The sequence below is a fragment of the Pygocentrus nattereri genome, chromosome 11 (assembly GCF_015220715.1).
Source record: "Pygocentrus nattereri isolate fPygNat1 chromosome 11, fPygNat1.pri, whole genome shotgun sequence".
Classification (NCBI taxonomy): domain Eukaryota; kingdom Metazoa; phylum Chordata; class Actinopteri; order Characiformes; family Serrasalmidae; genus Pygocentrus; species Pygocentrus nattereri.
The window spans coordinates 27,458,262-27,483,079 of NC_051221.1; the positions used below are offsets into that span (position 1 = coordinate 27,458,262).

The 24,818-nt window shown below is 38.8% G+C and overlaps 2 protein-coding genes across 4 annotated transcripts in view; one reads left to right on the forward strand and one right to left on the reverse strand.

Moving 5' to 3' along the window:
• On the forward strand, positions 1–23,675 carry wasla (WASP like actin nucleation promoting factor a). Of its 3 annotated transcripts, XM_017713659.2 has the most exons (11): positions 1–426; positions 4,536–4,670; positions 5,103–5,189; positions 6,309–6,405; positions 7,403–7,426; positions 12,353–12,533; positions 13,591–13,633; positions 14,433–14,586; positions 18,560–19,092; positions 20,445–20,553; positions 22,519–23,675. In XM_017713659.2, the coding sequence occupies exons 1-11, from the start codon at positions 322–324 to the stop codon at positions 22,578–22,580; spliced, it is 1,530 nt and encodes a 509-aa protein (XP_017569148.1). In that variant the 5' UTR covers positions 1–321; the 3' UTR covers positions 22,581–23,675. The 3 variants fall into 3 exon arrangements, with proteins under 3 accessions (XP_017569148.1, XP_037398593.1, XP_037398594.1); XM_037542696.1 differs by lacking the exon at positions 7,403–7,426; XM_037542697.1 differs by lacking the exons at positions 1–426; positions 4,536–4,670; positions 5,103–5,189; positions 6,309–6,405; positions 7,403–7,426 and adding an exon at positions 10,209–10,497.
• lmod2a (leiomodin 2 (cardiac) a) overlaps positions 23,426–24,818 on the reverse strand; it is a 4,852-nt gene continuing 3,459 nt past the window's right edge. The window contains exon 3 of the mRNA XM_017713661.2: positions 23,426–24,278. Within this exon, the coding sequence (XP_017569150.1) occupies positions 24,249–24,278 (30 nt within the window). The 3' untranslated portion in view covers positions 23,426–24,248. The remainder of the gene's footprint in view (positions 24,279–24,818) is intronic.

Consider the following 24,818-nt stretch of genomic DNA (forward strand, 5'->3'; position numbering starts at 1 on the left):
GACGCTTCATCGGTCCATCCACCCCGCTGCCATGTTGGATTGAGGGATCGTTGTTGCTGTGGGAGTTCGGGATGAAAGTTTATATTGGGCAATTTAGCGAGTATTGACAACTTCAAACCGCCGTGCGGCCGCGGAGACGGAGGATTAGTTACCGGAGAGCTCGTGCAGTGGGAGAAGACGGTCGCCGACGCCTCTCTGTTTGCGGAGTGCGGTTTCCAGGATGAGCCGAGTGCAGGCCATGATGACCAGTGATTGCACGTATTTTACATAAAATACTCTTTCGGCAGACACCTGAACTAGTTGGCCTCTTCTCTTGGCAACATGAGTGGACATCAGCCTCAGAGGAGGGTGGCCAATGTCGGCTCTTTGCTTCTCACCCCGCAAGAGAACGAGTGTCTCTTCAGCCACCTAGGCAGGAAATGTATCGTAAGTTTCTGTGTGCTCTCATGGCCATCCCGTGCTCTCAGGAGTTCAAGTGAAAACCAGCCCCTCTGTTAAATGATTAAGCTCACATACTGTGCAGGGTGTCGCTGCTGAAGGTTTACTCTTTCGCCTGAACCTGTGACAGCAATGCTAGTGTGGATGCTAACTTAGACCGTGTGCGCCTGCGTTACATTAGGGCTGACTTTTAGGGAATACAGTCTGCCTCGACCAGGCTGCTTGCCATGGAATGTGAATTCCCGTTTGAGGTGTCCTGCTCTGATAGGGTGACGGAAGTATCACTCTTTTTTTTTTTAAAGTCTTTCGAGGCTGCCACTGCCGGCAGACATGCACAGCATCTTGAGCTGGAAGGGAGAAAGCACTGAAGGCTGTTTCCTTCAGGCGTTCAGGCCAGGCCTGGTTTGTTTACCACAGGCGCCAGCATCCTGTATCTAAAGTGTCAAGTGATGGGCATCGCAGCTGTAACTGTTGGTGACTGTACCTGCTTGGCTGAGTCCTGCAGTCGTTAGTCCGTAACAGACTAATTGATAAACTGCACAGGAGCTTCATGTAAAAATCTGAAATAATCTACTTGCTTTCTTATGTTTTGCTAACGAGCTAAAAACTTAATATCTTGCCAGAACATCACTTCAGCAATAGTAGTTTCAGCATTTCTCTTAACATTTTCGTTTTGATACTGTTTGAAAGCATCTTTTCCAGTCATATTCTGAACCTTTTCTATTCCATCTTAGTTCCATAGGCTACTTTTCTTTTTTTTTATTTGTTTAAGCTATTGGCTACATATGAGTATATATCCAGATGCTGCTCAAATTAAGCTTTGAGGAAACTTTTAGGCGTCGTGTTTTACACTTGGGACTAATAACCCTGCTTGGGATTTGAACTATTTCCTGTCGTTGTCACTGGCAGCGGTAAATCACTCACAGGGAAGCATTATCCACTTCCTTTTTCCCAGTGACTGTACTAACATGAACAGGTAAATCTTGAGGCTGAGGCACAGAGCTTTTCTGTGCTATGGTGCATGCTGGCCCAGGTGAAGATCAAGCCAGTGCTTCTGCCACTTTTTTTGGACTATGGAGCTTTTTTTTTTTTTTAAACCTGAAGTCCTTGTGCAGATCTGAGGTTGTGCTTAGTCTGCTGTGCTGTAGCACAAATATTTTGGGAAGATGTTGAGGGAAAACTTTCATTAGACCAGAGAGGTAGAATATACCTTCATATTAAAGAAAATGACTGTTATTTGAGATAATATTTGACTCTGAGCTGAAGGCCCAGCATTAAAGGATGAGGCTATCTCTGTAATCTTGCAGCGAGAATTCAAATACAAGTACCTAATTGCAAATTGTGGGGTTACATAATGCCTCTGGTGCAGTGAATAAGGATAATCTTTGCTTCGTGAGCTTGCAGAAGTGTCCTAAAGTCCATGGCCTATGTGGCTTAGGTTGGTCTTGTTATGCTGACAGTGCTGGCTCTGTATGCAAGCTCTGAATGATCCTTTATTTACTTATTGTTTCTATTTGACAATAACAGCTGACCACAGAATCTCAATTTCAAGCCCGCCTAGTTTTCTTGTCCGCGCATGACTGGACTTAGGAAAAGGGGATTGTAACTATAAGTGCAGTGTCCGCCTGAGAACGGCAGCCAAAGATCCAGGCCATAAAGTGGGCTTTCATAAAGGATGGCTGAATATGAGACATGGTGGCGGGGCCCATTTCCAGCAGTCATGGGTCCATTCATTACCGTGTTCTGAACCGGCACCACAGTCCAAGGGCAGTCCAAGGAGTGGACGAAGTCCAATTCTCACAATGGGTGGGGGTGGTGGTGGTGGGTGTTTTGGGGGGTGTAGAGGGAGGCAGAGAGGAAGAGAGGGTGGAGAGAAAAGGGCAGTCAGGGACAGTTGTGCACAATCAGCAGTCTTTATGGACAGGAAGTGAACTGATCTGCCTCTTCAACACCAACGATTTTGCTTCAGTGAATAAGAACGCTGAGCCAGTGCTGATCTGTGGTCAGATTTCCACCCCCCCCCCCACCCCCAACCCCAGCAACCTAAAGCTTTAAATAACTCATGCTGGTGCTAGATTAGTGTAAAACAGCGTTTCCAGAGTCTGTGTTAAATACAGACACTGTTCAGCAGGCCTTTGTTAATATGTCAGGTTTTTAATATGTTTTGAAGATTATTGTTATGCAGTGTAGCTGTTGTGCATTAACATCCAAAGAAGTTATTCATTTATAGAAATATTTGAAGCTTATGCAGTATCATAGAGAAACCGTGCAAATCTCTTTGAACCTGTTGAACTTCCTCCGCACCACGGATCACTGCAAATGCCTCACAAACCCATTTGCTTCACTGTTTTTATTCCTTGGAACCCACCAAGCTTCCCATGACGTTTAGTTTAGTCAGAATTTTCGAATGCTGAGAGTGCATTTTTTTTAGCATGAGGAAGCAGTTTTTCCCTTTGAGGTGAAGAAAAGCTATGTGTTGTTGATACTGCTGTTACTGACGTGGCAGTATTGTGCATGGATTGAATTACCTTTTTATTTGTGAGTTAGCTGCCTGTTTTTTGTTATTTATGTGGGGTTATTTGAACAGATAATTACACAAGTTATAGTCCTGTTAAACCTTTTAATAATGAAAAACTTATTTTTTATTTTTAAGATGTTAAACCATTTGACTTCTGACAGTTGAATGTGTGTGTGTGTGTGTGTGTGTGTGTAAGCACACTTGTTCATGGAAAATATTTCATCTTCTCTGAGATCTTGGCCGTCTTCCCCTTGACAGTATTGCCAAGAAGCTGGCCTATTTTTTCCCTTTGGTAACCCGTGTCCTGGAGGAGCACTAACTGCTGCTCTCTGTCACATGGATGTAGCACAGGCATGTTTAAAGCCTAAGTAAACAGAAAAGTGAGAGGCAAGCTTGTGTTTTTAATGTAGTTTTTATTTCTGTATTATTTTTAGTTTCTCTGTGTGATTCAGTTTTAAGGGAGTACCCCCCCCCCCCATTTCATTACTGTTTTTGAGAAGGTGTGTGTGTATTTACCCCTACACAATTCCTATTGCTTATTTTACTTGAAGAAATACTGTATCATCTTGGTGATTATTTTTCCAAAATAATCTCCTGGACAGAAGTGAAACACTTGTAAAGTGCCTAGAGGATTTAAGCAGGCAGACAGATTTCAAGTTATGTAAAGCCAGAAAGAAAAAGATAAGAACAGTTAAAAATTGAAGGAGAACTGGTAAGGAGCCTGAAACAGCCCAAATCTACACACACACTTATTTTCTTACAGATATTTAGAATTGTTGCTTAAAAGGAGTACAACATGCTTTTGGCATATTGAAATTACTTACTTTTTCCCCCCTGAGTCACATAGTGAATAATTATTCATTTTGATTGACTGCATTGTCGGGAGTGATTACACTTCATTGAGGCAATACAATCTAAGTGTGTGTGTGTGTGTGTGTGTGTGTGTGTGTGTGTGTGTGTGTGTGTGTGATTTGCAAGATTACTTGTGATTTGCTTCATTGCTCCTGAATATTAAGGCAGTAATAGGATGGTACATGGTGTAGTGTGTGTTGCATGTAACCAGAAATGATTCTAATACAAAATTGAGCCAGAACTTATTTCTTAGCAATAACTAACTATAACTGCAGTTGTTCATTTCTGAACTCAATAATAAAAGCTATAATCATGATTTAGATGGATTTATTATGAAATCCAAGGACATAGTCTAACAGTTTGAAGCAAAATGCAACATGCTAAGCAACTCTAGGCTGTCTTTCCATGAGAGATGTTTTAGTAGCATATTGTCGATATCAAAACCATCTATCTCTGAAATAGTAACTCTATGGTAGAAAGAAGAGCATAAATAAAAAATCTTTCTGCTGCTCTGTTCTTTATGCAATACTCACACAATATAATGGGCAGTTTTAAAATGGATTATAAATGGAAAAAGAAAAAACAAACACACAAACCACCCAAAAACGTAAAACGTTTTGATATGGCTGCAACAATATATTATATATGTCTTAATCATCAATTTGATTTTGCCGTGAAGTTTGTGGGTTTGTATGTCTGACAGGTAGATGTTATTCTCTTTTTGCAGACTCTGTGTTCAGCAGTGGTCCAGGTGTATGCAGCAGACAGGGGCCCGTCCTGGACCAAAAGATGCTGCGGTGTGGCTTGCTTGGTGAAAGACAACCCTCAGAGGTCTTATTTCATCCGTGTGTTTGATATCAAGGTGAGGCAGCTAGTCTTGTCTTCTTATGACCTGATGACCTTTAGCTCCTTTTAGTCCTGGGCAGCATGACTGTTTATTGTTATCATGATAATTTATGTCACAGTATGTCCCACTGTGCTTTTCTGAGCACGTCATGGATGTTGTCAGTATTTCAAAAACACTGAACAACTGTGTGTGTTGTCTACAAAGAGAGTATATTCAGTCCTGTTTTATTGGATTTAGTGCCATGCTGTATGTGAGATGCTGAGTGAATGTATTTCTTACCGTTTTTTGATAGTGTTGTTTAAATATGGCACGTGTTTTTGTCAGTTCCAACCTATTAACCCTCAAACAAACTAAAAATGTTGACAATTTGCTTGCCATATAATCCACTTTCAGTTTCACTTGAGACATCTCATTTACCTCTAAAAGTATGTGTTTTCTTTCTTGCAGGATGGCAAAGCTAAGTTTGAGCAGGAGCTCTACAATAACTTTACAAGCATTAGTTCCAGACCATACTTTATTGCATTCGCAGGAGACGTAAGTTCTTATTCAAATTTCCAGTAGTATTGAATGAAATATTGCAAAAAAAGTTACCAAAAGAGCATTCTGTTCTCTAGCAGTTCCGGTCAGATAATGTGTGTGTGTGTGTGTGTGTGTGTGTGTGTGTGTGTGTGTGTGTGTGTGTGTGTGTGTGTGTGTGTGTGTGTGTGTCTAACAAGTAATTTTAAGATAAACCTAATAGCATTCTTACTCAGTGATGACTAAGCAGAGCTATGTGGTTCAGTGGTCTGATTTTTGTTTTGAAAGGCCTGGTTTTAATCCTCATTTACTGTAGAAGTGACCTTATTTATTACTTAGGGGGTCTTTTAACTAAACTTTATTACTCACTTTGATGTTTCGTTTCCGCTAGCTGGAAGCAGTGATTGTCAGCAAGTTACATAGTCAGACAATATCAGTGTTTCTTACATAATCTGTGGATGTTTTTGTTTGTTTTAAATGTTACTGTTCTGTGTTATAGGGCCCTCACCCTGTGTGTGTGTGTGTGTGTGTGTGTGTGTGTGTGTGTGTGTGTGTGTGTGTGTGTACATGCGTGTGATGGAGTTTGAGGCTTTGTTTCAGACTCTGAACATAAGAAATAAACAAACCATGTGTTCTTGTATAAGATGGCACTGGTGTCATAGTATTAGTGTGTGTGTTTAAAACTAATGTCCTAAATGTAATGTATACATGTAACTGTATAATTAGCCATTGATTTAAATTATGAAAATGTTATTTTCAAGTTATTAATAATTTTGTCCCCACTTGTTGATTATTCATACTTGCCTATTGTTCCAGCCTCACAGCCTTAAAGTGATTTTTAGTAAGTTTTTAGGAAGTTCTTTAGTAATGGTTGGCAATGATTACACACAGAATCATGACTGTTTGAATGCATGCATTGGTAGTTGTATGGTTAAATGGTTCTTCCCTATGGTGGAAAACCTGTTGTACATGGTTCTGTACAGCACCACCAGGCTTCAGCTACTGTTACAAGCTGTAAAACCTTTTATAGGTACTATATAGAGCCGTTTATACAGAAAGTGCATTATTTTACCACTGCTTTTGATCAGAAGTGGTGAAAATGTGCATCTAAAAGCTTACTGCCTCTTTTATTTTTAGTCTTGTCAGATCGGCCTGAATTTCGCCAGTGAAGAGGAGGCAAAACGGTTCCGTGTTACACTTAATGAACTGCTCAGCAGACGACAGAAGAAAACCGGTGAATATGCCTTTTATCTCTTTAAATGGCCTCTTATGTTTTTTTCACTTTTTCAGTTCAGCATTGCATGACTATAATTCCAACTAGATTGCCTGTTGATTGATAGATGGTTGACCTTCATATGTAATCACTTTTTCCAGATTTTAATTATATTTAATTAATTACATATCAAAATTCAGTAGTACATTTGCATGTATGGTATTAAGATGTTTGCTATGGATTTATTCATTTATGTGTTATGATGTTCGACTGTAATTATGACTTCCTTTCAATTTCTTCTCTCTTCTGTGTCCTTTACATTGAAGATATTAGTGCTTTCTCTGTAGATCCTCTAGAAACTACTTCATAGGGACCTTCTCCTCTCTATGATCCTGTCATAAACACAGTCTTGACTTGCTCTTTCTCTCTTCTGGCTTGTGTCCAGTACTTCCTACTCTGTTTTGCATGTTGGCCTTTGAAGTTTCAGGTTTTCTCTGTGTGGACTGACTTTCAAAGGGAACCTGGTGCTTACTAGCACTCATCTCTCAATCTCTTTTCCCTTTCCCTAGCTCTTTGCAGTTAGCATGTGAGACAAACGACAGCATACTTAGTGAGGCATGATTACAGAGTGGTTTAACATTTGTATTCACTTTCAATTAAAACGCACTTTCCGTATAAAAGCAGTAGATCTCGCTGTTCTTGCAAGTTGTTATGATGCCCACTGGAGGTGGGACTTGATCTTACCAGGTAAATGTTTTGCAGTGTTCATGTCAAAATATGCACAGAAGGATTAAAGCAGTGCTCTATGTGCATTATAATCTCAGTGCGCAGGGGCTTAGCACACCTCAGCATCTTATCTCAAGCTCCTCATTCATGTCTGACTGATCCTTTGCAAACTAACCTCACAAAAAAACCCCAACCTTTAATTCCCTTCTCTTCTTAGAACTTGCTCTCTCTTGCTATACACTTCAGTTGAATTGGCAGCAGAATTTTAACAATGTTAATTTTGTTTTTGCAGAGAAAAGGCGTGATCCTCCAAATGGTATGTCTGCTAGTACTTACATTCAATGACCAATAACCTATGACTTGCCGTTGTATTTGAGTAGCTCTCACTGTAGTTCCGTATAAATTAGACTGTTCTTTCTCCTCCAAGATAGGAGATAAAAATATACTGTTTTGTGCGCCTTCATGCACGAGGGCACAATTACTCATATGCATACATACATGACCTAGATGACGTAGTATTCACCCTTATGTGTTGAACCTTCAGATAAATCTGAAAGGCTGCAGTCCTTCACCGTATGTAAGCCACATGGCTCACTCTTTGTGATCACATTTTATATGTATTTATAAAATAACTTGCATGTAGTCTATTGGCCAAGACATTTGGTGTTCAAATTTAGTTTGTTTTTGTAGTTTCTAATTTGAGCTTTGATGCTAACGTTGCTAGCAAACTTTAGAACTTCTCTCAATCCATTCAAACTGCATCTAGGTTGTTACCAAGTTCACAGACTAGTTGATGTGTTCAAGGAAAGATAAAACAAAACCACAGTGTGCAGCCTGTTCAGACCACATCAGGGCTGGTATTCACAAAGCAGTTGTAAATTAGAGGACTGATCTTGGATCAGATTCCTCTGTAATTATGACAGGTTTTGTCACAACAACTGATTCTAGATCAGCACTCCTACTCCTGAAGTAATTTATGTATGCAGACCATGTTGTCTAAAAAAAAAAAAAGTTGCCAGCAGTGTTTACCCTCATGATGAGGTTTTGTTGAATTCTTTTTTTTTTTTTTTTTTTTAATTGTCATACAGTGTCCTAAAGCACAAAAATACAGGCTAGTCTGTCCAACTAGAAAGAGGTTTTTGGGATATATTCATCACACCAACCAATGTTTCTAGGCCGTTGTTGTGGTCTAAAATCCGTGATTTTGCAGTGGCATTTCTCAAAATTTGGGGCAGGATTTTTAAGTAGATAAAAATAAATAAATCTGTTAACTAATGTGATTTGCATCAGTCAACACATTACAAAAATGTCCATCATCTATACTGCTACAAAAGCCTCAGTCACAGCACTTGGAGCAGACAACTTCTTGAGACATGCTAGAGCGTTCACACAGACGTGGACATACATAGAAGGAACTGACAAAATCACTATAGTTGTGGCGAGATTAGCATAGACATCTGATGCTTTATGTGGGCGAAGCGACCGAGACTGCAACTTTCAGGCAAGTAGGGTAGACGTGTACATCGTTTTGAAATGCCAGGAAGATTGGTTGAATTTGTTTGAATTGTTGTGATGGCAAGATTGCAAAATCCTGGATGGTCTGATATGTAGAACAGACTTGGGTGACTGTTGACCTCTAGTGTTTGTTAGTAGTACTAGCCTCTTAGCTGTAGTGCTAAACTAAAGAAGCAAAAGTTGGGCTCCAAATATGTCTTGGCTGATTGACTACATCTAGGATATGTGGAAAAGTATGTACATTTGATTTTTCAGAGAACTAATATTTTAAGTGAAGTGTTTCAATAAAAAAATAATAAATTAAAACAGTTAAAATAGTTATATTAAACTTTTAATATTTTTAAATAAAATAATAAATATCATATCTGTATCACTATCTAACGGTGCTCAAGTTTTCAAGATCTGTATCAGACGAACGAAACTGGTATTATCTCCAGTCATCATAGCTTGCTATGCCGTATAGCACAAATACATCATTAACAGTTTTCCCCACCATAGCTTGTCAGGCTAGAGTTTTAAACATCTCGGACTACTGCCATTTCTTTGAAATGATGGTGTGCAGCTGTCATTTTGAATAACTTTTTCTGCGGTTGAATCTAAAGCTACTACAGTACCAGCATTACGTTATACAGTATAGGTATTGGGTTCAGTGGGTAAATGATATTGTGCACACTCAATACACTGATGCCAGTAACCTGCAATTACTTGAAAACTCCACAACAGATTCTCTGCAGGGACCTTCTGCTCTGTTGTGTGTTCAGAATTTCTCAAAGTACAGAATGTTTCTGAGACTGTACTGTAGTGTGTGTTTGTGTGTGTGTGTTTGGCAATGCATAATGCTTTTGGGAATTCAATATTCCCATTCCCAACAGTTCTTTGTTTGCTGTTTTTGTTGTGTGCTGCCTTTTAGCCTCAGCTGCTTTCACAAGGAGCTTGTGAAAGAGATTTTTAATCTCTGTGTGATTACCCTGGTTAAATAAAGGTAAAGAAACATCTAGTACTTCTCAGAAAGATGTCTGAAAAAAATCTTTTCCTTTTTATTAAATGGTTAAATGCTTGCAATTATGTAAGTGTTCAGCAGGTCACTTGAACATTCCCTACTATTCCTGTGGGTATGGGCTGTAGCTGACCAAAAAACCTTGAATGCTCTGTTATGGATCCTGGTGGTGATGTTTGAAGCAATGGGAGGGAATATGTGTGTTCATTTTGAGTTTAGAGTAGGGCATCCACATACACACATACCCTTGTTAGAAATGATGCGTGCGGTTCCCAGCTTCAGCAGACATGTAATGCCTGAAGCAAATTTTAGAGCTTAACTGGGATTAGCTGTGGTTTTAGTGATTTATGTAATATTCTGCAGCATTTGTAATTCATCAAGATTTGACGTGTGTAGTGCATTGGTCAACGGTGGGCTTGTCAAGACTGACTCCAAATGGTTTAGCATCTGTGTGGGTGCAGGCGTCAATGAGTGTCTCTGAGAGCTGAGCCCTATTACCCTGCTACTATGTCCTTTACTTAGCATGTAATTAGCTGGCAGTTTCTTCGGGGTACACAAGGAAGGCTTTTTTTTTTTTTTTTTTTTTTTGTGCCGGGCCAAGATGATGTTCTGCACGACTTTCCTGTCTGCCCCTTCTGAGGAGTTTTTAGAAAGTGTCTCCAAGCCTGAGGGTTGCCTTGTGCCTCTGCACTGCGTGATGTTGTCAGGGGATGAGCTTTATTCTCCTTTATCCCAGCCAACCCAGCCGGAGCTGTTGGCGCAGCAAAACAACACATCATCCATTTTAACATCAAGTGCACTCTCAGATGCTGCTTTGCTGTCAAAGAGGAATAGTGATGGAGATAGTGAGCAGGGAATTGTGCAGGACAGGCAAGGTAAGGGTCTGAGGCTATGTTGTATGGTTGTTCCGATGTATTGAAAGTCATAGTTTTTGTATGCAGCAATTAAAAAAAAAATTTTTTTCCAAGTTTGCACCATAACAAAAATGAACAGAATGTCTTGTGTGAAGATATATTCTTTGCAATTCACAAAAAAGGTGTTGTATTTTTAAAAAGCAGAAGGAGAACTGTGAGAGCTTTACTGTCTCATTCAGCAGCTGGAGCTTTGAGAGCTTTCACATATAGATTGGATGTCTAGTTTGAGCTGCATTTGGAGATGCTTACATCATTCGTGAGGAAGCAGAGGACAAATAATCCTTTATATTTCTGAAAAAATAGTAGTTGCTGAGACCCACCTGATTCCTCATGTTGGTTGTTGCCATGCCAACAATGACTGGCTGGTGAGTTCATATTACCTGTGAAAGTTTGCAAAGATCAGACAAATTACACATAAAATGGTGCTTTTTTTTTTTTGCTGTCTGAAAAATTCCTTACGTTTTTAAGAAATCATCAGTTAGTTAAATTTACTGATCTCTGAATAAATTGCACACACAGTATGTAAAGGCCTTTATTTGGAATAAAATCGTGTTACTGTAACCTACATTAAAATTAGGAAACTTTTGTGGCTCTCCTGTGAAGTTACCATTTCAGAGATAAAACGTTTTGACATGACCACAGTGATACATGCACTGTTTACCAATGATTTATTTAATTTGCCTTTACTATCAAGAGGATTTTGAATGTGGTCACATGGCTTTCGTTTTAAAGTTCACAGTGGGGAGTCTAACTTGACCCTGGTTGAAAGGAGCTCATAACATTCAGAAACTTACAATAATAGTACTAGTAATAATAATACATCTTGAAGGTTGTGCTTCTTCCTGATTTCTTCCTTTGGAATGCACTCTGTTGATGTGTTGTTAATTCTAAATGAATGGAGTGTAATAATTAGATCTTATTTACTGAAGTGGTTTGTTCGCGGTCATGGATATGAGCCAAACTGCTTTTAGCTCACAGACTGTTATCTGTGGCTTCTATTTGGTGATATAAATTGTGCATGTCAGCTCTTTGGTGCTTTTTTTTGGTTGCAGATAAACGTATCAGGCTTTGATTCTCTTATAGAAACATGGTTTCTGCCTGAGGAATATGCTTGTAACACCTACTTCAGAAACATACAAATACTGAAGGTGAAACTGGGCCCCGGTGCACTTTTCCACATTCCACAAGTTAAAACCCACAAATCAACAAGACCTCAACCAATTCTGATGCTTTTTATTACTGTTGGAAACCAGTACACTGAGTATCTAATGGTGTGTGAAGTTTTTAGTCATGATTGCGAGGTTTCATTACTAAAATCAGCTTAACTAGGTCATGTTTGTTTGAGATAGATGAACCAACTGAAAAGATATTTATGCAGTTAAACCAAGACTTTGCTGGTTCCAGAAGAGTAACGCCTTTCATTCTTCCTGCTGTGTTCTAGCTCTTAATTATATTTGATATGTGACAAAGTGAATTCTTGGCAGATAGGCTATTCATTTTCTGTAAGAGTGAGTACAGTCCAATATGGTTTCAACTGAACTAGAATTTAAGTGCTCCAGAATTCTCAGCAGTGTGTGTGAGATACAGTGTTCACAGTGAATGGCTTATGAAACACCCCCTCACTGTCCATGAATGGAAAGAATAAGCTGTTGTTGGCAACACAGATGCTGAGAGCTCAGCTAGCCAGCAGTATTGTCTTCGTGCTCAGCAGTATGTATAACAAAACTATGATTCTGAGGTTCTAGCTAACGGTACCCTTTTTGTGTCTTCTTTTTTTTTTTTTTTTTTTTTTTTTTTTGGGTGTTAATGTGTCCAGGCCCCACGTTGCCAATGGCAACGGTGGACATCAAGAACCCAGAGATAAACAATGTGCGCTTCCACAACAATTCCCACATGAACAACATGGTGCACAGTAGCCTTAACAAGAAAGAGAAAAAGGTGAAGGGCAAGAGGAAGAAACTGACAAAGGCGGATATTGGGACACCCAGCAACTTCCAGTAAGTGTTTTTTTTTTTTTTTTTTTTTTTTTTTTTTTTTTTTTTTCCCCCCTTGTTTTCCAGTGGATCTTCTACATCAGCAAAGCATGATTCATGTGCATGTTAGGCCTTGCATGTATATCTGGTCCACTTAAAGATATCATTGCCGGGTGTGCCACAATATACCGGCGAAAAGAATTTTAGTGTTTCAGTTGTTCCTGTCTGGGATTAGTAGATTTTATTTTATTTTATATTATATTATATTTATTTATTTATTTTTCTCTTTAGATTTTTCCAAAGCTATTTTTGCATTTGTCTTGAAGTTAATTTTTACCTTTTTTTTTATCACCGGCAAAAAATACATGTTGTTTGAGCTTTACAGTTGCTTTTTTTTTGTTTGTTTTGTAATTTGCATCCATTTGGTGTTAGCAGTTTCTGTTGACTTTCTGTGTGAAATGCAAGCAGTAAAAAGACATAAATGATTGTTTGTGATTTTCCTTGTAACTTACTGAAAAGGAAAATATTCAAATTATATATTTATTATTATTGTTTATTATTATTATTATTATTATTATTATTATTATTATTATTATTATTATTTCATTTTCCTCTAAACTGTAATATGAAAGATCAGGATACTCTGCCTGATCAGTTTGAGCACTTTCCATCCAGAAAATCTGTGGCCTTTTTAGGAAATCTCTTTATAAGTGAAAAGAGGCAGCATTCCTTCTAAAAATGCTCTCCTCAGTCCAGTTATACCTCTCTGCCCTGCTGTTAATGTTTGTTATGAGAGGCATGTGAGTAGTAATGTCTTACATACGTGTTATTTTTCCTGCAAAAATGTTGACAGAAGGTTTTAACGACATTCCAGTTATTGACAAACAATTATTCCACTGAAGTTGAATGTGGAAAAATGTATGCAGACAAAACAAAATATTACTGCCAGTATCCATTTTCATAGCCTACATTGACAATCTTTTAAGATCTTTGTGTTTGTTTTTTTTTTGTAAATAGAAAAATTTGCATGGAGTGTAGCTTGTGTGTACTAATATGGACTCTAATATGTGTCTCTTCCTAGGCACATTGGCCATGTGGGCTGGGATCCGAACACAGGCTTTGACGTGAGTACCATAACAAGAGCTTGTTCTGTCACTTGTCCTGACGGTCTCATAAACATGCACACTGAAGTGGCTCTCGTCAGAACACAATGCTAACCTGTGTGGTAGTGGCATGATAAGGCCTGAATGGCCTTGTGTTCACACAGGCTGGGCTAAAACATCTGATGCCGTCATGCAGCCTCTCATCCCACTGGGAAAATGCGCTTTAGTCCTATTTATGTTCATCACATTTACTGTAAATCAAGCTTTGCTTATTATACCTCATGTCTTTGTTATATAGTTGGTATGTAGAACATGTGGCCTGCAGAGCCAAAACATAATTTCTAATAAAATGAGACTTATGAAAAAAAAGTGCACATTCATCTTAGAAATACGTTTACCCTAGAAGCATTGCACATAGATAACACACCACGAGTATCTCTACCTTACTATTTATTGTTGTGTAATACAGGTAGTTTCTCCAAAAATTATTGTTGACTGTTTTACCACAGGGTGTCAGGATTATGCTACATCAGGGATCAGTCAGCAATGTCTGTTGAAACAAATCGGTAACGCTATCTCAGTAAATGTTGATTTATTGATTTTGAATCTTATTTTAGGGTTTATTATTGCTGACACTGTTGTTAAAAATATCAGTAACGCTTTCTGGTCAGTTTTTCTCTCTTATTGCTTCCTTATAGGATCGTGCAATTTGATGTGTTGGAGTCAGACTGAACTGACATTGGAACAAACCAGTCTTTTGTAGATAAACATGAGATGGATCTAAGCAATTGCTCTTTGCTGAACCTATGCTCTTTTTCAGCTGAATAACTTGGACCCAGAACTGAAGAACTTGTTTGACATGTGTGGCATCTCTGAAGCCCAGCTCAAAGACAAGGAAACATCTAAAGTGATTTATGACTTTATTGAGAAGAAGGGAGGTGTGGAGGCTGTGAAGAATGAGCTGAGAAGACAAGGTAAGCATTCACTATGGCTTGCTTATTTACCAGTTCATTGCAGGTTTCGCATCCCGCATGATGCATAAAATCAGGACTAACCATGAGGCACTGGGTCAGTCCGTTGAATAAATGATTGACAGTAGTATAAACCAGAGTCAAATACTTAAATCTTAAATTAGAAGCCTGTCTGAAAATGTTGGGAATAGGCTTGCAAGAGAAATAAATATGCTGATTCTTTCCATGAGCGCATGTGGTCACAGTGTACCAAAAGTAATTCATTTTGTTTTAAAATGAGAGGGTACAGATCCATTTAAAACAAAACAGGCTGTCTTTCTTACTGTGCCTTTATGACCTATATATGCAAATGAATTCTGTTCTGGTTGGTTACCTTGGTTTGTGCGTCATTCTAAAAGAAGCCTGAGCTGAAACACTCCTTATAACTTCATTGAATAGGCAGAATCGATAGAATAAGCAGATATATGCAAATCATGGAGTTCTCAGCTTAGTTTGCATTAATCTCATCAGGCCAGATGTGATCTCATAGTAAGTTTACTCTTCTGGGCACAGCTTGTTAAACGTCTGTTGCTGCAGAAATTTTGCCACAAACGAGGGTACCAGCCCCTCAAAAACCTACTCCAAATTGCTCAAGTGCATGCTCTTTTAATGTCTAGAGTACAGTCAAACATATAAGCTAAGCTAGATAGCAGAATGCTATTGTTGGCTTACGTCGTTCTTCAAAATGGATGTTTTAGAAATGGCCTTCAGTTTAGTTTTGTCGGAGGTCTGCTCAGTGCACAAAATATATTCAGTGAAACCACTTCAAAAACGTCGGCACAAAAGAAAAGAGATTTGGCTTGTGTACCCTGTGGCCATCTCCCAGGCCCCAATGACAGCTGTGAGAGCCGGTAGGAAGGCAAGGCCTGAGCCGCGCATGCTGAGGGTGGCATGTAATTGGGACTCAAAGGTAAAGCATATTTGCCAACAGGGTGTGGGGAAAAAAAATTTGCCAGCTTAACCAAATATTTACCAGATCTGGCCAGCTGTTTATAGCAGTGTAAATTACTTAAATTTATTATCTTAATTATATGTCCATTATTGTTTATGATGAAGGACCAAGTTTATTTTTAAATGCAAAAGGCATTCCAGCTACATATGGAAGGTCACAGCACAGAAATGGACAAGAAAATAGCTTCTGGCAATTTGACAGACATATTCTGTCAGAGCTTTGTTAGAGTAGCTGTGGATGAAGTTCATACCATTGCACAGAGGCGAGTACATGAATTTATTCATTATTCAATTTTAAAGTTATTATTTGGTGCAGATAATGAACATATTTTTAATAATAATTTTGTTTGCTGTGGACATGTGCCCCTTTTCTCAGGCTGTATAGTGGGCGTGATGGCATTAACAGCACTTTGTTCAACTCGAATACAAATCAGAGGCCTCGTTTTTTTTGTTTGTTTGTTTGTTTTTGCAACATAGCTGCCAATGTTTTTTCTGTAACACTTGCTCCAGTTGTATTGTCGGTGTTGTAAATTTAATGTAAAGTTAATGCGTCCAGGTTTTTTCCAGACATGTATTCTCAGTGTGAGACATTTCCATAGATTGTGAAGACTGTGGACAGTAGGTTAAAAGTTTACAAACATCAAATTGTTGTGTACAGAGAATGGTGGAAAATGTGTTTCTTCATGAAATGGGTCCTTTAAGTGGCACAAAAAAGCAAAGAAATAGGGTGGACGTTTTTCAGTGGCTGGGTAGCTGTCCATCTCCTGTTTCTTCCAGACACCTGAAAAAGTGCAGTGTACAGGCAAAGCTATATTGATATTCTTCCTTTCTGTGCTGAGTCACTTGATCTTGTATGTGCCTTCACATACACACTAGTTGAACAAACAGTCCAGTTAAATGTTTACTGAGAGGTAAAACTTCCACCTCTTGTAGCTGTTCTGTATGAATAGTGCAAATAGAGGTTCAGAGAAAGATTATGCTGCCTCTGAAGGTCTATATTAATGTGACATTCTGCTAAATAATAATAGAATAAACAACTTCACTATTTATGGCTCACTCCATGTTTAGTATTTGATACTTCTATGTGATCTGCCTTTAGGTTCCCCCAGGTGGAGTGGTAGGTTTAGTCCTTTTGTTCTGTCTGAAATCTAATGGTAAATATGCATGCAGTAGGTGTTTGTTTGACCACTTAGATGATTAAAGTTGGTGTGCAGTGTTTTGGATGGCTTTGTGTTTGCTGGTTTTTGAATGACTCTGCAAATGAGGATATTTAACGGAGTGACTGAAAGAAATGATGCAGCTTTTTCAAAGGTGTGTGTGTGTGTGTGTGTGTGTGTGTGTGTGTGTGTGTGTGTGTGTGTGTGTGTGTGTGTGAGAGAGAGAGAGAGAGACTCTGTGTGCGCCCTTATGTTTTACTTACCTGAAATAGAGCAAAAGTCTTTTTACTTTGTCATAAGCATGAAACCTGACATAGGGCAGCAGGTACCAATTGACTAATGAAGAAGTTATTAACGTGCCTTTACCTTATCAAGTTATATTGGATGGGGAAGCAATGAAATGTTGTTCAACACCAAAGAAGTGTTTTTTAAGAGTGTACTGAGATTTTTTTTCTTATACACATTTGATGGAAACATCCCAATTATTTCATCAATGTTTATTATTTGCTTGAATTATTTGTAAGAGCTGGATGGAAGCCTGCATTCTGATGTAAACCAGTTTAAAATGATCATATATCTTCCAGTGCATGGATTGATTTGAATTTAGTTGAAATAACCCTGTTATACTCATGAAAGAGTGAAGATCACACTACAGAGGGAAGTGTCCTTGAAGCAGTGGTGCAGGTTGTCAGTAGGACTATTATCAGCAGTCTATATGGTTATAGGATACCTCTGAGCCTGTAATTAGTATTTGGATGAGTCAGGAGTTTCTGCAGTCTGGGTGAACAATTTTGTGTGTCCCAATCTCAAATCAGAATTAGATTTTGAGTTTAGCTCCCTCTGGTGGATGCTGCAGAGTCTTGGCTTCTGTTATTGTGCTATGCTAGTGTACTGTTGTACTCACTTCAAAGTAGGGATGCATGATTTGGACAAAATACTAATATTGCAGTCAAAAGTATTGCAATTGGGACATTCTAGCCTTGAATCCCAGAGCTTTGATGCCATGAAAATAAGCTTAAAATAAGAACAAACCACATACATTTGATATGATTTTTTTGGATTCCTAAATTAACTAACACAAATGATCATTCTTTTAGAATTTTTACATATAATTGATATATAAATATAGTTAATGTGACGTTAGACACATTCTATAAAAAGAAACGGGATTATTTTTCAATTACTTCTTTTATGGATGTCTCAGAATCTATTCACAGTAATTGAGGTCTCTTTTTATATTTCTGATAGATTTGGCTAAAATACTGAGTGTCCCATAAGGATTGTCAGTTATGTTACTTGTGAAACATTAAGGTGTTTTTTTTTGTTTTTTGTTTTTTTTTTTAAACCAGTGCTGTTAGTCATTGGTGTGTTGTTCAGTGTACCAGAATATGTTTTACAGTTAAAATGTCAACACATCCCATTTGCCACTGTAGTGGTAGAATGACCCAATTGCAAACCATCTGAACAGTGTATAATCAAAAATTGTTTGTTAATCAGTAGTTTGACATGGTTAAAGATTGACCTGCATTATTGTAATCAGAATATTTTTTTTGTTAGGTAAACTCCATTGCATCAAAACATCCACAGACAGCCTGTAACTGTGACTGGTCAAGATGGCAGGAGTAAAAACATTATGGTTAAAGCACTTATTTGCATACTGCAGCCTTCTCTGATGTCAGTATGACAAAATTATTTGATTATTGTCATAATAATCAATGGACAATGTATCATGCAGCCCTACTTGAGTGTATTGTCATTACATACATATACACAAACAGCAACAGTTACATACTAGTAATAATCCACTTGTTCTCTTTTCCCTCCTTCAGCACCTCCACCTCCTCCATCACGTGGTGGTCCACCTCCCCCACCCCCTCCACACACTTCTGGACCTCCTCCTCCACCTCCCCCTGCCCGTGGACGAGGGGCCCCGCCACCCCCTCCACCTTCCAGGGCCCCAACATCTGCACCTCCTCCCCCTCCACCATCCCGACAAGGCATGGGAGCCCCTCCACCCCCACCTCCAAGCAGGGGGCACCCACCTCCCCCTCCTCCTGCTCATGCCAGCATGCCACCCCAAGCCCCCCAGTCTCATCCTCCACCCCCACCCCCTCCACCATCTGGAGGGAGCGCTCCTCCCCCTCCTCCTCCTCCCCCACCTCCCCCTGGACCTCCACCCCCACCCGACATGGATGGCAGTGGGGAGTCAATGCCCTCTCCTGTGGGGGGTAAATCAGCCCTGTTGGAGCAGATCAGAGAGGGCACCCAGTTGAGGAAGGTGGAGCAGAACAACAGGCCAGTGTCATCCACGGGGCGTGATGCACTCCTTGACCAGATCCGACAGGGCATTCAGCTCAAAACGGTGAGCACTTTTTGCTTCATTCAGAATGTTGCTGTTTAACGCCCAAATGCATGAACACATCAAAGACCATCTAAACAAAAACCTACATAAGTTATCGTTATTCAACTCATTAGGGTTCCTCCCCATTCATCAATTGTAAATGAAAAACAATATTATTGGATCGTTTTAAAATGTTTGAAATCTCATTTTAAGCTCTACAAATAATTAAATAAATGGATTTATTGAAGCAGACTTGTTCAAACAAATGTGTGATTATTAACAAACACAGAGGGAATGCAGATGAGAGATATTTACAAACCATTACTCAGACGTTTGCTGATCATAAGTAAAGCAGACAACAGCCATCTATTTTAGTCTGACAAGCCAGCACTTTATATATGGATTAGTCTGTACAGGAGAAAGTAAGCATAGTGCTGATGCACACAGAAAATGGCAAAATTTGCTAAAAGTGATGCTGTTCAACCACGCCATTTAAACTGCTTTAACTCCATGTGCTTGCACCTTGGCTCACCCACCAGTCACTCTATTTACTCTTCAATAGCAGGTCGATATTAGGATGATGAAATACATAATGCAGGCTGTACTGAACTTGAACTTGCCAAAAGCTAACATGAGGCCTGCAGCTTCCCTAAATGGCATCTCATTCTCATGCACAGACCAGCAGTGGAGCTGTTGCCTCAGTAGCACTTTTGTGAGAAATTGTAAATATTTTATGAAGAATCATTCTCAAATATTTTCCAAAATGCAGGCCATATTTCTTTCTTTCAGTGACAACACTGACAACCCTGTCACCCCCCCCCCTCCATTTCTCACGAGCCTCTAAGTGTCTAAATATTGCAGATATTTCCTTTATAAGACGTGTTCTATAAACTAATAATTTTGCACAGCTAATATTTCTGATATTTTAAAGTATTTACATTATTTATTTTATGTTTGTAATTAAGAAGCTTAAATCACAATCAAACCACGGTTGAGTGTGTCGACTGAAATCTTTATCACCTTTGAATCGAAATAGAAACCAATAAAGTGTGAATTGGTTTGCTATCAGCACAATGATTCACCTGCTGTGTAAATGTTCTTGTACATGCTTTAAAGTGCTTGATATGTTAATGTTCCTCTAATATTAGTTATCTGACCACCTAGTAGTAAATCCAGTGAATGCAGAACTTCTTAAAAAAAATGAAATAAATGTGATAATAGCTGTAGTGAAAAGGAAAATAGAATTGCTCAAGATTGTTTACACAGGAAAACACAAAATCTGCTAGATTATAAGGCAAGTGCAAGACAGTTAGTGCATGTTACACATTAAAATACAATTTAAAATAAAAAATTGTTTTTTCCTTTTTATCCAGGTATCAGAAAATTCTGACTCGGGCCCACCAACTCCAGCTCCCTCGTCAGGCATAGTTGGAGCACTAATGGAGGTGATGCAGAAGAGGAGCAAAGCCATCCATTCCTCAGGTAAGAGCAGTCTCTACAGTGATCTGTGATTTGGCTCTTTATACACGTGTTGCTAATTCCAGACCTGAACCTTAACCAGTCTTATTGAGGAAAAAACATATCTGCAACTAAACTAAAGTCAATTAATTGGGCTTTACTTATATCACAAGTGGCCTTTAGGGAGAAACCACCAGTAAATTCAAAGATTCCCATTATGTATTAAGAAATTATAGACATGAAGGAATGCAACACAAAGAATTCCAAAATGATAATGGAAGAAAAGCTAAATAATAAATGTCAATCACTATAAATCTCAGTAGATGATAATACACTATATTTCCAAAAGTATTCACTCACTCATCCTAATCATTGAATTAAGGTGTTCCAGTCACTTATATGGCCACAGGTGTATAAAACCAAGCTCCTAGGCCTGCAGACTGCTTCTACAAACATTTATGAATGAATGGGTCGCTCTCTGCAGCTCAGTGAATCCCAGCATGTTACTGTGATAGGACGCCACCTGTGCAACAAGTCCAGTTGTGAAATTTCCTCACCACTACATACTCCAGTCAATTGTCAGTGGTATTATAACAAAGTGGAAGCAACTGGGAACAACAGCAACTTAGCCACGAAGTGGTGGGCCACATAAAATGACAGAGCAGGGTCAGCAGATGCTGAGGTGCATAGTGCACAGAGGTCACCAATTTTCTGCAGAGTCAAACACTACAGACCTCCAAACTTAATGTGGCCTTCAGATTAGCTCAAGAACAGCGTAGAGAGCTTCATGGAATGAGTTTCCATGGCTGAGCAGCTGCATCCAAGCTTTACATCACCAAGTGCAATGCAAAGTGTTGAATGCAGTGGTGTAAAGCACCGGCACTGTACTCTAGAGCAGTGGAGACGTGTTCTCTGGAGTGACAAATCACACTTCTCCATCTGGCAAATCCGATGGATGAGTCTGGGTTTGGCGGTTGCCAGGAGAACGGTGAGATCGTGCCAAGTGCAAAGTTTGGTGGAGGGGGTATTATGGTGTGGGGTTGCTTTTCAGGAGTTGGGCTCAGCCCCTTAGTTCCAGTGAAAGGAAATCTGAATGCTTCAGCAGACCAAGAGATTTTCGACGGTATCATTCTCCCAAATTTGTGGGAACGGTTTGGGGACGGCCAACATGACTGTGCACCAGTGCACAAAGCAAGGTCCATAAAGACATGGATGAGCAAGTTTGGTATGGAAGAACTTGACTGGCCTGCACAGAGTCCTGACCTCAACCCAATAGAACACCTTTGGGATGAATTGGAGCGGAGACCGCAAGCCAGGCCTTCTCGTCCAACATCAGTGTCTGACCTCACAAATGCGCTTCTGGAAGAATGGTCAGAGATTTCCATAAACACGCTCCTAACCCTTGTGGAAAGCCTTCCAAGAAGAGTTGAAGCTGTTGTAGCTGCAAAGGGTGGGCAGACAGCATATTATACCATATGGATTAAGAATGGGATCTCACTCAATTTCATATGCGTGTGAAGGCAGACGAGCGAATACTTTTGGAAATTGTGTATCTCTATAGGTTTCAGTGCTATACCAAGAGCACTAGGGGGAGACTGTAGCTTTTGTTGCTAGAGATTGATGACAGTTGGAAGGCAAGGAGTAAAATGAACACTCTTGACATTCTTCAGTAACTAGATTTGAATGAAACAGCAGCTCCATGAAGCTGCAAATAATGCAACAAATTATTGTGTGTAATTGATCATTACTATATTGGACCTGGTGAGCATTGTGTTTTGCTTCAATTTAATGTGATGTGATTGTGGGTTTTTTTTTGTTTTTTTTTTTAATTCACAACCATAACATAGCCAACCCTTTTAACATGTTTTGAAGTTATCTTAGCATTTTGACTTCTGTTAATTTATAGAAATATTATTTGCATGTACCATAGAGTAAATAGTTCAGTAATAGAATCTTGAATATGGTAAAACAATTTCTTTTGGTCCCCAGATGAAGATGAGGAGGATGACGAGGATGAAGACTTTGAGGACGATGATGAATGGGATGATTAGTCCTTGTCTCCTTATGCTAACCCCTCCCAGTAGAATAATTGACACTAAATTCTCACCTTTCCAAATTGTACTCAAATTCTGTACATGTTCTTTCAAATCGCTGTATATTTTTGTTGCCTTTTTTTTTTTATAATTTGTGCAATACCTCATATAATCTGTAAAGTATTGTCATGTATCCTATGTAAAGTAATCTCCTGGAATAACCATGTGAAGTTTAAAGCCAGGATGGGTTTTCTTGACTTGTTGGTTTGAATGTTTTTGTTCCCTCGTTGATGAGGAAAGGGAGATGGGCAGGATCCTCTACGTTCTTGTTAATTGTTGATTAATGATTGAAAATGCTATTTTCATACCCTACTTTTCTGTATCTTCGATTTTCTTATTCAAATCCTAGTTTAGTTTTGGTAAGAGGTTCTTCTATCAGAATATTTAATCCCGCCACCCTCCCACCCACTTCTGTATTGTTACTATGTAAATGTACACTAGGCTGATGTACTACGGTTGTTCTGTTTTGCACAGATGTCAAAACGAAGGTCACTACAAGGCGAAGCGACATAGGTTGCATTCTCGCCAATTATTCCCTGTTCTTTTTCCTGCAAGGATAGTGTCACTTACACTGCACGTCACACAATAGACAGTTGAGGGTTTTTTTGTTGTTGTTTGTTTGTTTCTTGCTTTATGATATTGAAAAAGAGAACGCTATAGTTTGAACCTGGCAAAGTTGTGAATGCAGCTTGCTTCTGGATATGGTCATCACTGAATCATGGTGATCATCATTGTGATCATTCCATAATAACAGGTTTTTATTAAAGTCATATCATGAAGAAAGCACTACACAAAGCATTCAGTGAATTTAAACACTTTACTAGAAGCTTTTAAAAAGCCAATGCTTGACTGACAACTACATGCAAGGTAAACCCAAGGTAAGAACCTCTGTGTAGCAGTTAATGCTGTTTTAACAGTGTTTGTTTGAGTTTTGCTGTCCTTCAAGGATTGTGCTGCATTAAAACTATAAAACTGACTTCAAACCTTACAAATGGGTTGGAATGTGGAATGAACACTAAATTGTATACTTAAATAAATAATAATATTGGTTCATTTTCTCAGTCATTTGTTTGTGGTGCCTTGACGTTGATTTTGTCAAGAAGTAGAAAATTGATCATATCAAAACCATACATCTCCATTTTTTTCATCTCAATCATCATTTAAGCACAACAGCTACTCTTTACGTTGTGTGGACATTTCTTGAATAGACCAGTGGAAAAGATCCTAATCTCATTTGGAGTTTGTGTCTTGGTTAATATATCTTTGATAAGCATAAACTTTGAAATTGCTCATTATATGACAAAAAAATCAGCAGGCTTAATGTGTCGGGAGTTAATGTTCTCGTTATTTTTTTTTTGTCTTTGCCACTATTATTGAAAATGACCTTCCAAATCTGCACTGGCTTAATGCCATAGTGCTGTTACAATCAAATCCTAGAATTTCAGGAAATGTATGCACTAGCGTTATTTTGAAGGTCACCAAAGAAGGTGCAGCAAAATATTTAAATGTTACACTTTTCCATTGATTAAAAAAATAGATTAGCATTAATGTAATTTATATTAAATGCCATCAAACAGAGTTTGTGTGTGAGAGACCAACTTTGTTGAACATCTTGTTAATGATGCATCATGAACACTGATGATGTAGGACTTTAACCTGCAAGAAAGAAGATTTACATGTCACTCATTTCTTACAGATGGCACTGTATTTTTGCAATGAACCTGAGAAATTTAGTGTGAGTGTCTGGTAATACACTATATGTCTAAATGTATTCAGACCTGAATTCAGCCACTTTAAGGTGCTCCTGTTGCTGAAGCAGGCATTCAACTGCCCACACAACTTGTATGATCTCTGTATAAAAAATTTGCCAATAGAATTGGACACTGCAGAAGCTATACATGAGCTCTGAGATGAGCTGGAGTGATGCTTGTGATCCAAAACTAATCATCCAATTTTAGTACCTGACATCACTAATGCCCTTTTTGGCTAGTGTAAAGCTTAAGAAGAGTAGACTGCAGAGTGCAGCAGAGAGGGAGCAAACTCCCTAATAATATCCATGTTTTTTTTTTCTTCTTTTTTTCTAGAAGAAACACTGAATGAGCAGGTGTCTAAACTTTTGGACACAATGTATGTGTAATACCCCGTCTATTGACTATGTGACATCTTATGAATCACATTTGTATTCTGTAGTTCAGG

Excerpts from the sequence above, each read along its gene's own strand:
- wasla (XM_017713659.2), top strand. The coding sequence starts at position 322 with ATGAGTGGACATCAGCCTCAGAGGAGGGTGGCCAATGTCGGCTCTTTG. Across the intron at positions 427-4,535 it reads ACCTAGGCAGGAAATGTATC|ACTCTGTGTTCAGCAGTGGT; the intron begins GTAAGTTTCTGT and ends CTCTTTTTGCAG. Across the intron at positions 6,406-7,402 it reads CAGACGACAGAAGAAAACCG|AGAAAAGGCGTGATCCTCCA; the intron begins GTGAATATGCCT and ends TTGTTTTTGCAG.